At 40.4% G+C, this 19,197-nt stretch overlaps 1 protein-coding gene across 4 annotated transcripts in view; it reads left to right on the top strand.

Annotated features, from left to right (window-relative positions):
* Positions 1-1,531: 1,531 nt before the first annotated feature.
* Positions 1,532-19,197, top strand: part of RBL1 (RB transcriptional corepressor like 1) — a 59,987-nt gene continuing 42,321 nt past the window's right edge. For 2 of the 4 annotated variants that reach the window (XM_035006273.1, XM_035006274.1), the window contains exons 1-7: positions 1,532-1,998; positions 5,372-5,505; positions 13,157-13,357; positions 13,768-13,832; positions 13,936-14,064; positions 14,176-14,336; positions 17,109-17,158. In XM_035006273.1, the coding sequence (XP_034862164.1) occupies positions 1,843-1,998; positions 5,372-5,505; positions 13,157-13,357; positions 13,768-13,832; positions 13,936-14,064; positions 14,176-14,336; positions 17,109-17,158 (896 nt within the window). In that variant the 5' untranslated portion in view covers positions 1,532-1,842. The remainder of the gene's footprint in view (positions 1,999-5,371; positions 5,506-13,156; positions 13,358-13,767; positions 13,833-13,935; positions 14,065-14,175; positions 14,337-17,108; positions 17,159-19,197) is intronic. The other 2 variants (XM_035006275.1, XM_035006272.1) reach the window with 2 other exon arrangements.

Genomic DNA, 19,197 nt, shown 5'->3' with positions numbered 1-19,197 from the left:
AGAGAGGAGAGAGGGGCTACCTTCCAGGATCCAACAGACTCCTCTTAAACTTCCTGCAGGCATCCCAAACACAACGCTCTGGAACTGATCTCATCCTTCTGCTTCTACTCCCATTCTAGTTAACAGCATCACCTTTCACCCTCTTGACCTAGATGAAAACTTCTGTTGTTGGGGACTCTTCCCTCTCTAGCAGTGCCCCATTCAGTTCTAAGAGACCCCCCTCCAGACTGGCTCCTTTCAATGCTGGAGCAGCCCCTACCATCTCCATACCTCTAGTCTCTACCTCATCCAATCTATGTGTCCCACTGTAGCCAGAGGGACCGTCCCAGAACATTATTGCTCATTCATCATTTCCTTTCATTAAAACCCCCACTGATAATGTCTAGGCTTTTAGTGAAGTATAGGAGGTCCTTTGCAACCTACCTTGACCTGTCTTCATTTTCATCTCTGGTGACTCCTTCCCTCATCCAAGCATCAGTGGGCTCTTTGTAACTTTTCAAACATACTTTGTTAAGTACTGAGTGCCAACTATGAGCCAGGCACTAATCTAAACTTCTAATACAGTGAACAGGAAAAAAGGCCCCTGCTCTCTTGCAACTCTCATTTTAGTAGGAAGAGCCAGTGAATAAACAAGATAATTTCAGATAGTGATATGGGGTTATGAAGACAATGAAATGGGGTGTTGTTGGGGGTGGGTCAGCTACTTTAGTGCTCAGGAAGGGCCTGAGAAGGTAACATTTATTTGAACTTGAATGACAAGGAGAAGCCAGATAAGCAAAGACCTGGTTGGTATAGAGTATTTGGGTCCGTTTGATCAGCATGTGAGAAAGGCCTTGAGGCAAGAACTAGCTTGGCAGCTTGGCATTTTCAAGGTTCCAAAACAAAGCAGTGAAGCTGCACCTTATTATATACACTTGGGTGGGGGCAAGGAGGTGAGGCCAGATCACAGAGGCCCTGTGGGCCATCAAAAGGAGTTTGGATACTATTTTAAGGGCAAGAGGAATCTACTGAAAGATTTTGAATGAAGGGGTGACGTGCTCTGGATCACTCTGGCTCTTCCTGGAGAAGGGGTTTCGGTGGAGCAGGGTAGGTTTGGAGACCAGTTCCATGCCTTCAAGCTTATGCTCAGGCCATTCCCAAGCCTGGAATGACGGTCTTTCCCAGGATGGTTCCCAGGCTCCTGGGAGCCGATTACTGCAGAGCTTTCAGCCCAGGTCAAGCCTGGTTTGCCTCACCAACCCTACAATCATTCCACAGACCACCACTGGGCGCAGGGGACAGAGTCCTGAGGCCTCCCGCTGTCTCAGAAACACTTTTTTCTGTTCCTGCCTGCGTCTCCTAACTCAAGGGGCAAGTCTCAGTCAGACTGTTTGGCGGGGCAGTGACAAACGCAGTCCCGTGGGTTAGTGGTACAAAGGAGGCTTCTCCCTAAGATGACCTCGCAGTAGGCAGCCGGGCCCAAACCAAAGACCTGGCGAGACCAGGGTGGCGCCGCGGGCGTCAAGGCAGGATATGGACTACAATTCCCAGCAGACTCTGCGCGCGGCTGCCGATCCTTCCGCACCAACTTACTCCGCTGGCTGTGCCCACCGCTGCCCGCCAAGGACCAAGCCCAGGTTTTTTTCTGGAACCGAGGTCCACTTTCTAATCACAGTTCCAGAGAGAGATCACTGAGTGCCCTGGAGGAGAAACGGACTTTTTTGAGGAGAACCGCGGATGCAGACCATCGGAGAGACGTCGTTCTGAAGCCACCGACTTTCGCGCGCTTTGGCGCGGGTGGTTGTGGGTAGCGCGCCCAGGAGGGAGAAAGGAGCCTGGGGGCTGTGACCGCGGCCTGAGGGGATGTTCGAGGACGAGCCCCACGCTGAGGGGGCAGCGGTGGTCGCCGCGGCCGGGGAGGCGCTGCAGGCCCTGTGCCAGGAGCTGAACCTGGACGAGGGGAGCGCGGCCGAAGCCCTGGACGACTTCACCGCCATCCGGGGCAACTACAGCCTAGAGGTGAGCGGCGGCAGGTGGGGCGGCCGGACCGACCCCCGCCAGGCCCCACCCCCGCCCCGCCCCTACCCCACCCTGTGGGGCGGTGGGAGTTTCCCCACCGGGAAGGGTCGCTGCCCCGCCGGGCGCCGCCGAGTGCGGAGCTGGAAGGGCGGGTGTAGACCCGTCTTCCCATTTTCTTTCTGAGGCGGGAAACCGAAGTCCGGAAGAGGAGCGGCTTGTCCGCGGTCGCACGCCCCTCGGGGGTCCCGTAGACTCCAGACCCGCTTCCCGCCGAGCGCCGCAGACATCACGATAGCGCCCGTAAATCTGTTAAAAATCCAAATGCCGGAATGGTAAAGGCTGAAGTGAATTGTAGTGCCGACACCACCGCCCAGCCCTTTAAGTATGTCATCTCACTCCGTTCTCGCCACAACCCTGGGACCCCGAGCTGTGATCGCCGTTCCACGGGAGCGCCTACGCTACGTGCCCAGGGGCGCGCGGTTAGTGGTGGAGCGGGGCCGAGGAGTCCGGGCCTTCGAACCGCTCCACCCTGCGGCGTCACCCGGGCGGGCGGAGGTGTGGGCTGCTCGCTTTGATGAAAGCCGCCATGGCAAGTGGGGCTCAGCCCCAGCCTCGCCCGTCTCAGCATCTTGATTCTTAGCGCAGCGCCTGGCTCTGAATAAAACAAGCGTAGGCCGTCATTGCTGGATTTTTTCCCCAACCACTCTCGCGTGGAGTCCTCCCAGCAGCCCTGTGAACGTGGCAGGGCAGTATGATACCTGCTTTCCGGGTAGTAATGTCAAGGCCCAGAGGACTGTGCTGCCCAGGGTCATTCTGCTAATTACAGGAATCCAGTGTAGAGGTAGCATTGCGATGGGATTATTTCCGCATACTACTCCAGTAGCCTTAAATTCAGAGGCTTTCCTGCATGATCCAAGGGGCCTGGACTCACTGACTCACCACCCTGTGAAATAATTAATTGCTGGGTTCAGAGTCATGTAGTTAGATATTTGGAGTTGAGTGTTGAGGGGGAAAATACCTAAGAGACGCTCTTATTTTTTTTTTAATAAAGATTTTATTTATTCATTTGAGACACAGAGATAGCATGAGCAGGGGGAGAGGCAGAGGGAGAAGCAGGCTCCCCGCTCAGCCAGAAGCCTGATGCGGGGCTCGATCCCAGGACCCTGGGATCATGACGGGAGCTGAAGGCAGACGCTTAACCATCTGAGACACCCAGGCGCCCCTAAGAGACGCTCTTATATGTCTCTGGGGTAGGACTGGGTAGACTGGATAAAGGGCAGCGACCTGCACCCATGGGTGGCATGACTGGGCTGAACGAAGAATAGGAAAGTGAGGGAGATTATGAATTATGGCCACTCAATGAAAACAAACTAATTTTTAAAAGCCTGAGAAGGCGTTTCTGACTTCCCAAGTCCTCTTTTGATCTGTCATTGAATAAACATTTACTGAGTGCAAAGTGTAGTCAAGGCATTAAACTAGGCACCTCTTTCAAAAAAATTTTAAAGATTTATCTGTTTAGAGAGAAAAAAAGAGAGCACGCAGGGGGGAGGGGCAGAGAGAAAGTCTCAAGCTGACGGTGCTGTTAGCCAGGTACAGGACTTGATCCCAGGACCCTGAGATCATGACCTGAGGGGAAACCAGGAGTCAGATGCTCAACCAACTGCCCACCCAGGCACGCATCAAATTCTTGAATATACCAAGTTTCTTCCCACTTGCATGTTTTCTCCATGACATTCCCTCTGCCTGGAAACTTTTCCCTCACTCCCTACAACAGGCAGATTGAAGAACTAAGTCTCAAGAACTAAGTCAACTAGGTGGAGTTGATCAGGACATCTTAAATGTTTGATTTAGAAAGCACAGATGTGTGAATTAAGATTTGGTGACTGTTTATTCTGTCCCAAGTCTTTTATTTTCCTCTTCTTTTTTTTTTTCCCCCTTCGGTTTGTTTTGGTGAAAGGCTCTTGGAGTAGGTATTTTCATATATCTACTCTTAAGCCTTCTCCCCAGCTCCTACCCCTCTCAGTATACCAGACAAGCTTCCACTTACATTTCCCCCTTGCCTTTCCCTCTCCCCTTACATTTTGGTGATTCGCCATTTAACCAATTTTAAGTCTCCCTCTGTGAATCCTCCGACCTCTATTCAAAATCGGTTACTCGACTATATTCTCTCACACTTTATCTTCAATTCTTAAAGCATATATCTCAACAATTAAAGATAACCATTATTTGTTCCTTTTCTTCACTCTAGATTTGGAATTACTTGAGGTCAGAAACCATCTTTGTACTTCTAAGGTCTAGCATCAAAGAATTTAAATAATATAGTTGACTTTTGGGGGCGGGGGGAAGGCAAAAATACCAGTACTTAAATTTTCTCTATCTTAATGGTGTTTTCATCTAGTAACCTGTATCCAATAGCTCTCTAATACTTGGATGCTATTCCCCAAAATTTGTTAATCAAAGCTTCTAAAAATACTCAACCACAAGCTTACATGCCTCATTTAATACCTTGAGCAAATAAGACTTCTCGCTACATTAGGGTAGCAACACTGGGTTTTAATTCTATTGGTGGTCACCCATTTCTGTCCTTCCCTTTTGGATTATTACAAGAAATCTTTCAGTGTTTTTATTCTTTTAGAGACTGGTCTTAAAGAGGCTCTGCAGAACTGTGCTATAAGATTTGTGTCTAATTCTGAATCCTTAAATTACATAAGTAGTTCAGTGGTAAAGTCATGAAGTGATTCTAGCTTGACGATATCTGAAGTCTAAAGCAGACAAGTGTTGAATTTACCAAATGTTACCTTTTTATACCATTGTAAATTGAGATATCTGCTGAAATAGAGAGGCTTACTTACTATTTTAAAGATTGGATAAATCCCCAAATTTTTACCTCACAAAGATGGTGGTCTTCTTTATGTTGTACAAGATAGATATGAACTTTTTATGTGTGATCCCTTGCCAACTTTCTACTCTCTTCTTTGCTTTCTCTGTCAAACTGGTTAAAAAAGAAACATAAAACTGAAATGGTGGAAAGGAACTTAAGCATCATCAAGGCCATGACTGGTGTTTTCAAATCAAGAAAGCTAATGCTGAGAAATTTTAAGAGCTCTTTCAATAATATTGGATTTGGGGTGTAGGTGAGAGATCTATTTTTAGACTAATGCTGATTTAGCATCTTACACAGGACTGAGAATAAGAGTTTTATACTCATTACTGCAAAACTAAGCTTTGTGACCTTGGCAAATATCTTCACCGCTCTGGCCTGTTACGTACATAATGAAAGTAAGACCATATAGTTCTAAGATCTTTTCCGGTTCTAGAACTTAAACATTTTAACATAATATATTCATTTTGCTCTTTGTCTTTTGCCTGCCAGGGAGAAGTTATACACTGGTTGGCATGTTCATTATATGTAGCATGCCGCAAAAGTATTATTCCCACTGTTGGGAAGGGTATCATGGAAGGAAATTGTGTTTCACTTACCAGAATACTGCGTTCAGCTAAACTAAGGTAAAGCACTTTGATTTTTCAAACACTCTTTTATACATACTAAATTTACTTTTAGAATTTAATTTCTGTGTTAACTCTATTCCATTTTAAGTTTGTTGTCCTATAGGTATCCCTTTCCAATTCTCATATTCTTCCATTGCCTTTCTTCCTCAAATTCTGACTTCAGCCAGAGGCCTCTATACTAATCTTTTTAATCTATAATTTTTTCATTATTTTTTTAAAATTTGGAAATAATTTCAAGCTTTTAGAAAAGTTGCAAAAATAAGGAAAGCACAAAGAACACCCATATACCCTTGACCCAAATTCACCTATTATTAACACTTTATTCCATTTGCTTTGTCATTTGATCTTTCTCAAATAATATTTTTTTCCTCAACCATTTCGAAGTAAGTAGCATGCATTATAGCCCTTTACCCCTAAATACTTCATTGTATATTTAGGTAACTACCACAGTTATCAACTTCAGCAAAGTTAACATTGATACAATAATCTATCATCTCTATTCTAGTTTTATTAGTTGATCCAATAATGGTCTTTATAGCAATTTTTTAAAAGAATATTCCAATCTAGGATTAGGGACTATCTTCACTTATCATATCTGTTTAGTTTCCTTTAATTAGGAATATTTCCACAGCAAGAATATAGTCCACAAACACCCCCAACCCCCTTTTTAATAGATTAGTCCTCATTTTGGATTTGTCTCATGTTTTCTTATGATTAGAGGCAGGTTATACATCCCCAGATAGAAAACTACATAAATAATTTTGTGTCCTCACTATATCACATCTGGAGGCATGATATCCATGTGCTTTGCTTGTGTTAATTTTGAGTATCTGCTCAACGTGTTGTCCTGTTTTTCTGCTGTATAGTTAATATTTTTTACCGTGCAGCAAATAAGCAATCAGTGGGTCTTAGTTATAGCTTTTACTTGCTCTAATATTAAGCATATGGAACTATTTGCCTGGATACAAAACAAATGGAGTGATCCAGATTTGGATAGGTGGTAATGTAATCTGTTTCTGGGTTTTTCACCCATGACAGAACTATTTGAGGTGGTTGTCTATTTGCTGTCCTGGGTTTTCAACATAGAAGACAAACTTTAAAAGACCTATCGAGGGAGATCAATTAAGTTTCAGTTCATGCTAAATTTAAAAAAAAAAGTCTCTCAGAACAATTTTAGTTTGCATAAGTGGAAAAATAATACATTCAAGACAATGTTTAAAACTTTAATAAATAGGGCGCCTGGGTGGCTCAGTTGGTTAAGCGACTGCTTTCAGCTCAGGTCATGATCCTGGAGTCCTGGGATCGAGTCCCGCATCGGGCTCCCTGCTCAGCAGGGAGTCTGCTTCTCCCTCTGACCCTCCCCCCTCTCATGCTCTCTCTCATTCTCTCTCTCAAATAAATAAATAAAATCTTTAAAAAAAAAAAAACTTTAATAAATACCAGTTTTTGTCATTGATGATAAAAATAAAATGAAAGTGTAATTAAGATTGATGGAGTTCAGGTAATTTTTTTAATTGAGCAAAACCTCCCTCTTCATTGTAGTATAAAATAATCTGACTTTTTTCTATCAGTGTTTCTCATCATTGACCATATAAAATTTTAAAATCTTTATAATATTAGGTTGTTGGGGAAACCGAACAAAAAAAGAATAACTTAAAATTTGGAGGAGTATAAGCACATGATAAAAATTTCAGATAATGAAACATTCTGGAAGTGGATGGTGGTTATGATTGCACAATGGGAATGTACTTAATACCACTTAATTTACACTTAAAAATGGTTAAAATAGTAAATTTTATGTTATATATACTTTTACCATAATTTTTAAAAAGGTTCACAAACTTTCAAATAATACAGAATGTTTGAGAGTATAAAGATGTCCCTTTCTTTTCACTCCCCAGAATTAACCACTTAAACAGTTTACTCTCAATGTATATATATATTTTTTTTTTTTAAGTAGGCTCCACACCCAATGTAGGGCTTGAACTCACGACCCTGAGATCAAGAGTCACAGGCTCCACCGACTAAGCCAGCCAGGCACCCCAGTAAATTGTTAAGCAGAAAAAAAATCTGTTTTTCAGTATTTTAGTTGTTTTTTTAAAACATAAGTGAGGGGCACCTGGGTGGCTCAGTCGTTAAGCGTCTGCCTTCGGTTCAGGTCATGATCCCAGGGTCCTGGGATTGAGCCCCACATCAGGCTCCCTGCTCGGCGGGAAGCCCGCTTCTCCCTCTCCCACTCCCCCTGCTTGTATTCCCTCTCTTGCTGTCTTTCTCTCTGTCAAATAAATAAAATAAAATCTTAAAAAATAAATAAATAAAACATAAATGAGATCATACTATATGTATTGTTTTGTAGTTGCTTTTCTTACTTTATATTCTGGTAATTCTTCCATATCACCGTAAGTAGCTCTTCCACACTCTAGGACTTAAGATGTAAGGATGTTTCATATATTTACCCAACCCCTTATTGATGACCATTTATCCAATTCTTTGTGATTACAAACAGATCATTGTGAAATGTATTTCAGATGAATGTAGATAAATTCCTAAAAGTGTACGGATGGGTCAAAAGATACCTATTTTTTAAATGTAGACTGATATAAATTTTTTTTGCGTGTCAGATTCTTAACTACTAAACGAGCATAGACTGGGATCATCATGTTCATTCAGACAAATAAAAAAGAATTGCAAGTGATGTTATTTTCATTGATTTATAATAATTTGGGCTGTTTGCAAAATTTCAACTTTAAGTATAATTTTAAAGATTTTATTTATTTATTTGACAGAGAGATAGAGAGCACAAGTGGGCAGAGTGGCAGGCAGAGGGAGAGGGAGAAGCAGGCTCTCCGATGAGCAGGGAGCCCGATGCGGGGTTTGATCCCAGGACCCTGGGATCATGACCTGAGCCGAAGGCAGCTGCTTAACCAACTGAGCCACCCAGGCACCCCTAAGTATAATTTTAAATGATTATTTAAGATCTTTATAGGTAGGGAAAATACCCTTCAAATATTGCTAATAAATCATACTGCAAAATAACAAATAAGTGCAGATTATAGATGTACATGTAAAACTAGCAGATTTTTATTCAGTATTTACCTGTGTGCTAGGCACTTACTATGTGCTATGGGTTTGCTTGTCTTTATTCATTTAATCCTCACGGTTAATCCCATGAAATAAATCCCATTTTACAGATAAGGAAACCTAGTCACCTAGAGCTTAAATTACTTCCCAAAGATGATATACCTAGCAAGTGGCAGAGCATCCCACATCAATGCTGTATTATATATGTATCTACCCATAAATAGTAGTATGTCTGCTTTGAACTTATTTATTATTCAGCTTCAGTTTGCGAAAAAACCAAAGCAACTTCCAACTTAAAAATAAGTTTGAACTGGGACATCTGGGTGGCTCAGTTGGTTAACCGTCTGCCTTCGGCTCAGTTCATGACCCCAGGGGCCTGGGATCTAGTCCCGCATCAGGCTCCTTGCTCAGCAGGGAGCCTGTTTCTTTTTTTTTTTTTTTTTGTAGAAATGTACCATTTTATTATTACAAAGATTCTCACGAAAATGAAAATAGTATCTCAAAAAGAATACTAGACTACCAGTCTCCACCTGCAGAATTGGGCGAGGATAGAGGGCAGGCAGTGGGACTTCCTTGGCTCACATGGGGCCAGTGGGAAGGCATGATAACAGAACCAATCTAAAAATGGCTGATGTTACCTTAAGGAGCCTGATTGGGGGTGGGGGGGTCCCTGAAGACCCAGCCACTCCTTCTTGAAGGGAGCCTGTTTCTCCCTCTGCCTGCCTGCTCTGCCTGCCGCTGTCCCTGCTTGTGCTCGCTCTCTCTAACAAATAAATAAATAAAATCTTTAAAAAAAAAAACAGTTTCAACTAAAAATTTCTTTTGCTATTAAGTGTAATATTAAAAAGTAGTATCTGTTGTACAATTTGAATTTTTAATTTAATAAAGAAGTTGTCTGCATCTCATTGTTTTAAGTATTGAGAAGTAATTTTTCCACAAGTTTTTCAGTAACTTATGATTTAAATCAAGGTAACATTCATTCATTATTTTCATATTATAATAGAACCTAATGAATATTTCATGAAAAATTATTTTTCATACATTTTAATTGGAACATTGAGGATACAAAATTTTTACAAAGTGATTTTCTTTTTTATCTTTTGAGCACCATTAAAATTTAGTAGTATGCTGCTATTGGGACATACTCCCCATATTTACCATCCCTACTCTATATTTGTTTTCGGGGTGTGTGTGTGGTAAAATATACATAACATACGGGCACCTGGGTGGCTCAGTCAGTTGGGCATCTGACTGTTGATTTCAGCTCAGGTCGTGAGCTCCAGGATCTGGCCCCGTGTCAGGCTCCCAGCTCAGCAGTGAGTGTGCTTCTCTCCTTCTGTCCCTCCCCCGACCTGCGCGTGAGCGCGCACGTGCTCTCTCTCTATATAAATGAATAAATGAATCTTTTTTTTTTAAAGATTTTATTTATTTATTTGACAGAGAGCACAAGTAAGGCAGAGTGACAGGCAGATGGAGAGGGAGAAACAGGCTCTCTGCTGAGCAGGGAGCCGGATGTGGGGCTCGATCCCAAGACCCCAGGATCATGACCTGAGCCGAAAGCAGCCGCTTAATGGACTGAGCCACTCAGGCGCCCCAATAAATGAATCTTTAAATAATATATATACGTAAAATTTACCGTCTAACCAATTTCAGTGGCATTAAATACATTTACATTGCCATGCAACCATCACCGCCATCCATCTCCAGAATTTTTTCAGCTTCCCAAGTTGAAATTTCATAACAATTAAACAATAGCTCCTTCTCCCTCCTAGCCCTTGGTTTATCAGTACTTCATTCCTTTTTATGGCTGAATAATATTCCATTGCATGGATATACCACATTTTGTTTATCCACTTATTAGTTGATGGATACTTGAGTTGTTTCCACCTTTTGGCTATTATGAATAATGCTGCTATGAACATTTGTGTACAAGTTTTTGTGTAGACATATATTTTCATTTCTCTTGGGTATATATGTATGAATGGAATTGTTGGGTCATAGGGGAACTCTATGTTTAATCTTTTGAGGAACTGTCAAGATTGTTTTCCAAAGTGACTACACGAGTTTACGTTCACACCAGCAGAGTTTGAGGCTTCCATTTCACCCATATCCTTGCCAATACGTGTTATTTTCTTTTTTATTATGGCTGTTCTAGTGGGCATGAAATGGTATATTCTATTTCCCCAGTGGCCAGTGATGTGGAGCTTCTTTTCATGTGCTTGTTGGAGTATTCTTTTTTTTTTTAAGATTTTATTTATTTATTTGAGATAGCGAGAGAGCATGAGTGGAGTGGGGGGGGGAGGGGGAGCGGTGGCAGAAGGAGAGGAAGGAGCAGGCTCTCCACCGAGCAGGGAACCCGACTTGGGGCTCGATCCTAGGACCCTGGGATCAGGACCTGAGCAGAAGGCAGACACTTAACCAATGAGCCACCCAGGCGCCCTGGCGTAATGTGTTCTTTACAACAGAATTCCAATGAACAAAATTGTTTTGAAAGCTATCAAGTTTACTTTGCTGCTTATTTTACTTTAAAAAATCAGACTCATAGGTGAAGTAATAATAATGCTATAATTTTTTTTGTTTCCAAACATTCTGATGTACTTTGTTCCAAGTTAGAACAGCAATCTAGGAATAGCAATAAATACAGTGGGTTTATATGGGGATGTATTAGTCAAGCATTTTGTTTATAAAAAACAGATACCAACTACTGACTTTGGCTAACTTAAAGAGAAAAGAAATTTACTGAAAGGATATTGAATACCTGACAAAGTCTTTTTTTTTTTTTTTTTAAGATTTCATTTATTTATTTGACAGAGACACAGCAAGAGAGGGAACACAAGCAGGGGGAGAGGGAGAGGAAAAAGCAGGCTTCTTGCCGAGCAGGGAGCCCAATGCGGGGTTCGATCCCAGGACCCTGGGATCATGACCTGAGCCAAAGGCAGATGCCCAATGACTGAGCCACCCAGGCGCCCCAAATACCTGACAAAGTCTTTAGGATGACTTGAGAAAATAGACTTGGAAAACATCAGGGAACAAAATGAGTCTGGCTAGAGCCAAAAAGCATATCACAAGAATTCATCTAACAAGGACAGGACTTACATGGCCAGCAGTGCCATCCCTGGACGTTGCCACTGTATTTGTCCCTAATAGCTGAATATTGCTGTTGATCCTCCTGTAAGAATTTATCACTTGTTCAGTTCTCTGCACCACCAGCTCCAGATTCAAAATCCCGAATATGTATCAAGAACCTCAGGTTTTATACCTTTACCCTAACTTCAGTGAAGCTGATCTATCTATTAGACAGCAAGATTCAAAACTGGGGAATTCCTCAAACAAAGGAAAGAATTTCACATGCTGAGCATCCCTGCCTCCAAGACAAAGTCTCCTATAAGGAGTCCCTGTAAGGCAAAAAAAATTCTTTTGTTTGTTTTATTTATTTATTCATGAGAGTCAGAGAGAGAGATAGAGAGAGGCAGCAGCAGAGGGAGAAGCAGGCTTCCCGCCTAGCAGGGAGCCCGATGCGGGACTCAATCCTAGGACCCTGGGATCGTGACCTGAGCCGAAGGCAGACGCTTAACCATCTGAGCCACCCAGGCATCCCGGCAAAAAAAATTCTTGTTGCTGTTATTGATAAGAATCTTTTAAAGAGACTCTTAGATTCTCAGATTTCTGTCAGCATATCTGGAGGTTGAATACCTATGGATAATTAGCTGACGATGTCTTCCATCACCTTTTTAAAAAAAGTATCATTCTGGGGCACCTGGCCGGTTCAGTCAGTATAAAGTATGCGATTCTTGATCTCAGGTTTGTAAGTTCGAGCCTCAGGTTGGATATAGACATTACTTAAAAATGAAATCTTAAAAAAAAAAAAAAATTATCATTCTGTATATAACGCTAGACACTTAAATGAACTTTAACACTACAGATTTTCAGTCTAAGACCATACTAACATGGGGACATAAAAAATGTACCCATAATTGAATAAGCCAGAAAGGTGGAATAATAATCTATTAAGTGATTTTCTGGTTATGTACTACCTTCTTCATTTATATTTGATGGTGGAACCACATACTGGAACACAAACACTTGAATTGTATTCCTAAACTAGAACTGTCTGGTGCTTTGTGATCAACTTCCACAATCCACTATTTGGGAGATTCTGTCTGTCCTCAAACTAATTTTGTGAACTCAGTCTGTTGACATTTACTTTGTAATACATATACAAATTATTGTCTAGGTGCTATAGGGAATAAAAGAAGTAGATAGGTACCATCACTTCATGCATAGGAGAAGACATTTATGTAATGACTACTAATTCAAAATCTATACTCCCATAGTGATTCTAGGAGCTGGAGTAATTTCATAGTACTTGGGAGTGAAGTTTTTCAGTTGCTTTTTTTTTTTTTTTTAAATAAATTTAGGCTTTTAAGTAAAGATTCTTTTTTTTTTTAAATAAGATTCTTAAGATTCATAGGCATAAATAAAATGTTAACTTGTCCATTATATGGACTCACTTTAAAGTTGCTTTTTTAAAATAAGTAAATAAATATAGTTGCTTTTTTTTGTTTAGTTTAATACAGTTTTTTAGTAAAATGAAGAAGTGGATGGACATGTCAAACCTGCCACAAGAATTTCGTGAACGTATAGAAAGGCTAGAAAGAAATTTTGAGGTGTCTACTGTAATTTTCAAAAAATTTGAGCCAATTTTTTTAGATATATTTCAAAATCCATATGAAGAGCCACCAAAGTTACCACGAAGCAGGAAGCAGAGGTAAGACCCTTAATTGTTAAATAATTGACATTAAAAAAATACAAATTATGCTATAAACTTTGGAAATTTGCATTTTTAAAAGTCTGCTTTTTACCAGAAGTATCCATTTGCAAAAAAATTTAAATTTTTAAAAAACCCATTTATAATTACTATATCTGGAAATTCAGGGTAATATTTTCACTTATTTTTTTTTCCACTTATTTTTTATGGTCTGATTATTTCATGCAGATTAGAAAGATTTATTTATTTAAGCCCATTTAATGAACCATAAATTGTCCTTTGTGAATGGAATTTTACATGTAATTTGACTTTACTGTTTGTTATTTATATTTGCTGTTTCAATTTAAATGACAATGTGGAGTGATATTTAGCAAGTTAGTTTGTTAAGAAGTACATTTTTTCCTTTCTAGGAGGATTCCTTGCAGTGTTAAGGATCTCTTTAATTTCTGTTGGACACTCTTTGTTTATACTAAGGGTAAGGTGATACTTTCAATAATTTTACATTTCTGCTGTGGGAACTTGGTGTTATTTGACATGAGAGGTTTCTGGTCTTTGTGTCTTTTTTTTTTCTTATAAAGGTAATTTTCGTATGATTGGAGATGATTTGGTAAATTCTTACCATTTACTTCTGTGCTGCTTGGATCTGATTTTTGCCAATGCCATTATATGCCCAAATAGACGTGACTTGCTGAATCCATCATTTAAAGGTAAGACATTATTTACTTTTGAAAACTGGTCATCAGTATTTTAAAAAGTTTTAAAAGTTGACCATATTCTTCTAACCATTTCCTTTTGCTCATGATACCTTATCAAACTAGGTTTACCATCTGACTTCCATACTGCTGACTTTAGGGCTTCTGAAGAGCCTCCCTGCATCATTGCTGTACTGTGTGAACTGCATGATGGACTTCTTGTAGAAGCAAAAGGAATAAAGGAGCACTACTTTAAGCCATATATTTCAAAACTCTTTGACAGAAAGGTACTGTACTTATAAGTGAATGGCTAAGATTTTTAAGGGTCAGCAGTGAAAGCCTCAAAGGAAAAAACAATGTTTTAAGCAAGTTCTCAGCATTATAGGATTCGGGGTCGAGATTTCCAGGTTTCAGTCTCTGCCATGATGCAAAATGCTGTGATGCAGAATCGCCCTATGATCTTTTGTAATGTGCAAAACTGAGCTGTTAAAGATTGTGACCAACTATATGTACTGTCAATTAAATGCACTGGCAGAGACCGCTGTAAGAGATTTTGATAAAAGAATTATAAGGAACAGAACATTGGAGTGAGCCTGATAAAGAATTATGAAAAGCAGAAGGTCGGGGTAAATTAATTTACTGCCACAATTTTGAATAACTTCTGACTATTTACTAAAGATGGGATGATGTATAACAACCATAGCTTTAATTCCATATAAATAGAGCAGAAAATCTTATAGTTTTGTAGCCACTTGCAGGCTACCTGCATGCATTCTGGATTTTTTTCTCAGTAATTTACTTAGCTATTTCCATGTTTATGAAATGGCTTGTTCCTCTTGGTCTCAATTTCTTACCTCCCCAACATGGAGCCATTTAATCCAGCTAGTACTTGAGTTTTCTCTTTGGTAAAAGAAAAAAAAGGGGGGGGATTGGATTAGGTCATCACTGTGGTTCCCCTCTTTGTAGATAATATGAGATGTTTCTTCAGGCATAAAGTCTTACCTAACTGGGTGGTTCTTCTGTTGCACAAATTTTTGTATCTAGTTTTATCTTCCTGTGTGTGTGTGTGTGTTTGTGTGTCTGTGTGTATCATGGCTCCTTATCTGTATGTTAAACATGTCCAGCAAAGTAAATTTTGAAGGGAACTCAAGGATTATCTTTTGTGCTCTGCAAAAGCAGCACACTAGTGGCCCTGGGGTATAATGACCATACATTTTGGTTTGCCTGGATTATCTAGGTTTGGGTTGTTGTCTTAGCATAATTATTATAGCACCTCCTTTCGCTCCAAAAGTATTCTAGTTTGGACAGTCCTCCTATTCACGGGCTGCAGATGTTTTGTTTGGCCTATGTAGAGTGTTCTTTATTTTTATTTTATTCAATTTTAATTTACATATAAAAACTTTATTTTTTTAAAATTAACTTTTATTTTTTTTTTTTAAGATTTTATTTATTTTTTGACAGAGAGACACAGTGAGAGAGGGAACACAAGCAGAGGGAGTGGGAGAGGGAGAAGCAGGCTTCCTGCCGAGCAGGGAGCCCAATGCAGGGCTCGATCCCAGGACCCTGGGATCATGACCTGAGCCGAAGGCAGACACTTAACGACTGAGCCACCCAGGCGCCCCATAAAAACTTTTAATATGAAGATCTCTCTCAAGGGGTGCCTGGTTGGCTTAGTCAGTTAAGTGTCCGACTCTTGGTCTCGGCTCAGGTCTTGATTTCAGGGTCATGAGTTTAAGCCCCATGTTGGGCTCCACACTAGGCATCGAGCCTACTTTAAAAAAGAAAGGGGGGGGGAATCTCTTTCAAAAGTCAGAAGCTATGGCAATACAGGGTTGGAATTTCTACATGAATTTCTGCATGGGTAACTGTTGTCAGGCTAAATGATGGCCACCTCTTTTAGTATGGGAAGTATGATTTCTATCCTCTTAATTTAGATATGTTGAACCCTGACCACTGAAGGCATTTAAGTTTGCAACCCTGATGGTAGTAATCTAAGAATAGTGTGGGTGCATAGAAAATATTATAAACAGGGGCACCTGGGTGGCTCAGTTGGTGGAGCATCCAAGTCTTGATCTCAGAGTTGTGAGTTCAGGCCCCGTGTTGTATGTGGAGCCTACTTAAAAAAAAAAAAAAGAAAGAAAGAAAATATTATATAAGCAGTGTAGTTTTCTTCTCTCACCAGCAACAGTACCTATATTCCCTTTGAATCTTTCCTTGCCTGACACATATTATCATTCAATGTTAGTTTCCCTTCTCCATAGACCAATGTTTAAAATTGGACAGCTTTTTTCAGAATCACTTGGGGAATTTGTATAAAATGCTGCCTCGGCTCAGGACTTGAGATCCATCAATCTGCATTTTTTTAAAGTCCCCCTATGTGAGTGCCTGGGTGGCTCAGTTGGTTGAACGTCCAACTCGGTTTCGGCTCAGGTCATGATCTCAGGATCATGAGATTGAGCCCCGAGTTGGACTCCAGGCTCAGCCTGCTTGAGATTCTTTCTTCCTCTGCCCCTCCCCCCTGTTTGCATGCTTTCTTTCTCTTAAATAAATAGATAAATCTTTAAAAAAAAAAAAAAAAAAGGCATCTCTAAGTGATTCTTATGTCCCTAGAATTTAGAAACCACTGCCATAGGCTAACTTAAAAATATTTTCAAAAATTGACTTTAGGGCGCCTGGGTGGCTCAGTTGGTTAAGCGACTGCCTTCGGCTCAGGTCATGATCCTGGAGTCCCAGGATTGAGTCCCGCATCGGGCTCCCTGCTCGGCAGGGAGTCTGCTTCTTCCTCTGACCCTCCCCCCTCTCATGTGCTCTCTCTCATTCTTTCTCTCAAATAAATAAATAAAATCTTTAAAAAAAAAAAAATTGACTTTAAATTTTTAAAATATTTTATTTGCATGCTAAATAGGTTTTACTGGTTTAAAAGAAATATTCAGTAATTCTGTTTTGTGTGTATATTATTTATTTATAACTGCCAATGTGAAAATTTAGATAAATGTCATGTTTTTGTATCTATGTTATTTTGCTTAATTACATGTCAAAAAATGACTTTTTCTTCCCAGATTTTAAAAGGAGAATGCCTCCTGGACCTTTCCAGTTTTACTGATAATAGGTAAGTATCTAGCACTAATGGTATCTGCCATATTGTAGGCTGTCAGTGATGATTTATTGCAATTTGTCAAGTGGAACATTATATCAAGGTAACTCCTCCAAACTCAAGTTCCTTCTGCATTAGTGGCATTGACTGAGGTTGTCACTAATCCTTGTTGTCTTTAAGTAGACATATTTTACAAGACCTTTGGCACTTAAAAAAAAAAAGAAAAGAAACTTTTGGCACTTAAAAGAGCTCCTTCCAGAGAAACTTATAAAGAGACCCAGTGATTTCTGTATTTGAGTGTATGTTCTTTTATTAATCAACTATTGGCAAATTCAGAATATATTTCAAAACCATTATTGTTCCCTCAGTGATCCCATCTTAATTAGGTTCAGCTAGTTTTCAGATTAAGTTTATGCTCTCTTTTTGCTCATCTTTCAAAGTAATTTATTATTGCTGTGTATGTGAATGCAAAGCATGTCCATAATCAGATAGGAACGTCTGATATTGTTAGGTGCGTAGAGTTAAAAACTGGAAAGTCGGGGCCCCTGGGTGGCTCAGATGGTTAAGCGTCTGCCTTCGGCTCAGGTCATGATCCCAGGGTCCTGGGATCAAGCCCCACATCCGGCTCCCTGCTTGGCGGGGAGCCTGCTTCTCCCTCTCCCTCTACTGTTCCCCCTGCTTGTACTCTCTCGCTCTCTCTATCAAATAAATAAATAAAATCTTTAAAAAAAACCCAAAAAACTGGAAAGTCATCAGCTTTTCCAGGCCTTGGAGTCTAACTCTTTCTTCAAGTCAAAATAAATCCATTGTGAAGGTAACTGGCTGGCTCAGTTGGTAGAGCATGCAACTCTCAATCTTGGGGTCTTGAGTTTGAGCCCCATGTTGGATGTAGAGGTTACTTAAATAAATATTAAAAAAAAATCGAGGGCGCCTGGGTGGCTCAGTTGGTTAAGCGACTGCCTTTGGCTCAGGTCATGATCCTGGAGTCCCGGGATCGAGTCCCGCATTGGGCTACCTGCTCAGCACAGAGTCTGCTTCTCCCTCTCCTGCTCCCCCCTCTTGTGCTCTCTCTCTCTCTCACTCTCTCTCTCAAATAAATAAATAAAATCTTTAAATAAATAAATAAATAAATAAATAAATAAATAAATAAATAAATAAATAAAATCGATTGTGTAACTTAGTTTTATTCTAGCAGCTTAACATACTTCTTGGGGTATCTGACTGGCTCAGAAGAGCATGCAACTCTTGATCTTGGGGTTGTGAGTTCAAGTTGGGTGTAGAGATTACTTAAAAATAAAATCTTTAGACCCACAACTATATGGTCAAGTAATCTTCGACAAAGCAGGAAAGAATATCCAGTGGAAGAAAGGCAGTCTCTTCAACAAATGGTGCTGGGAAAATTGGACAGCAACACGCAGAAGAATCAAACTGGAGTGCTTTCTTACACCATACACAAAAATAAGTTAAAAATGGATAAAAGACCTAAATGTGAGACAAAACCATCAAAATCCTAGAGGAGAACACAGGCAGCAACCTCTTTGACCTCGGCTACAGCAACTTCTTGGCTAGACATGTTGCCAGAGGCAAGGGAAACAAAAGCAAAAATGAACTATTGGAACTTCATCAACATGAAAAGCTTCTGCACAGCAAAGGAAACAATCAACAACACTAAAAGGCAGCCTACAGAATGGGAGAAGATATTTGCAAATGATATATCTGATAAAGGGTTAGTATCCAAAATCTATAAAGAATTTACCAAACTCAACAGCCAAAAAGCATGTAATCCAGTTAAGAAGTGAGCAGAAGATAGAATAGACACTTTTCCAAAGAAGACTTCCAGATAGCTAACAGACACATGAAAAGATGCTCAACATCACTCATCAACAGGGAAATAAAAATCAAAACCGCAATGAGGTATCACCTCACACCTGTCAGAATGGCTAAAATTAACAACACAGGAAGCAACAGATGTTGGTGAGGATGCAGAGAAAGGGGAACCCTCTTGCACTGTTGGTGGGACTACAAACTAGTGCAACCACTCTAGAAAACAGCAT

This window comes from Mirounga leonina, unplaced genomic scaffold (assembly GCF_011800145.1).
Source record: "Mirounga leonina isolate KUSES-001 unplaced genomic scaffold, KU_Mleo_1.0 Mir_150, whole genome shotgun sequence".
NCBI classification, from domain to species: Eukaryota; Metazoa; Chordata; class Mammalia; order Carnivora; family Phocidae; genus Mirounga; species Mirounga leonina.
The sequence above is the reverse complement of the archived record's forward strand: the minus strand, read 5'-3'. Positions and strand labels throughout refer to the sequence as shown.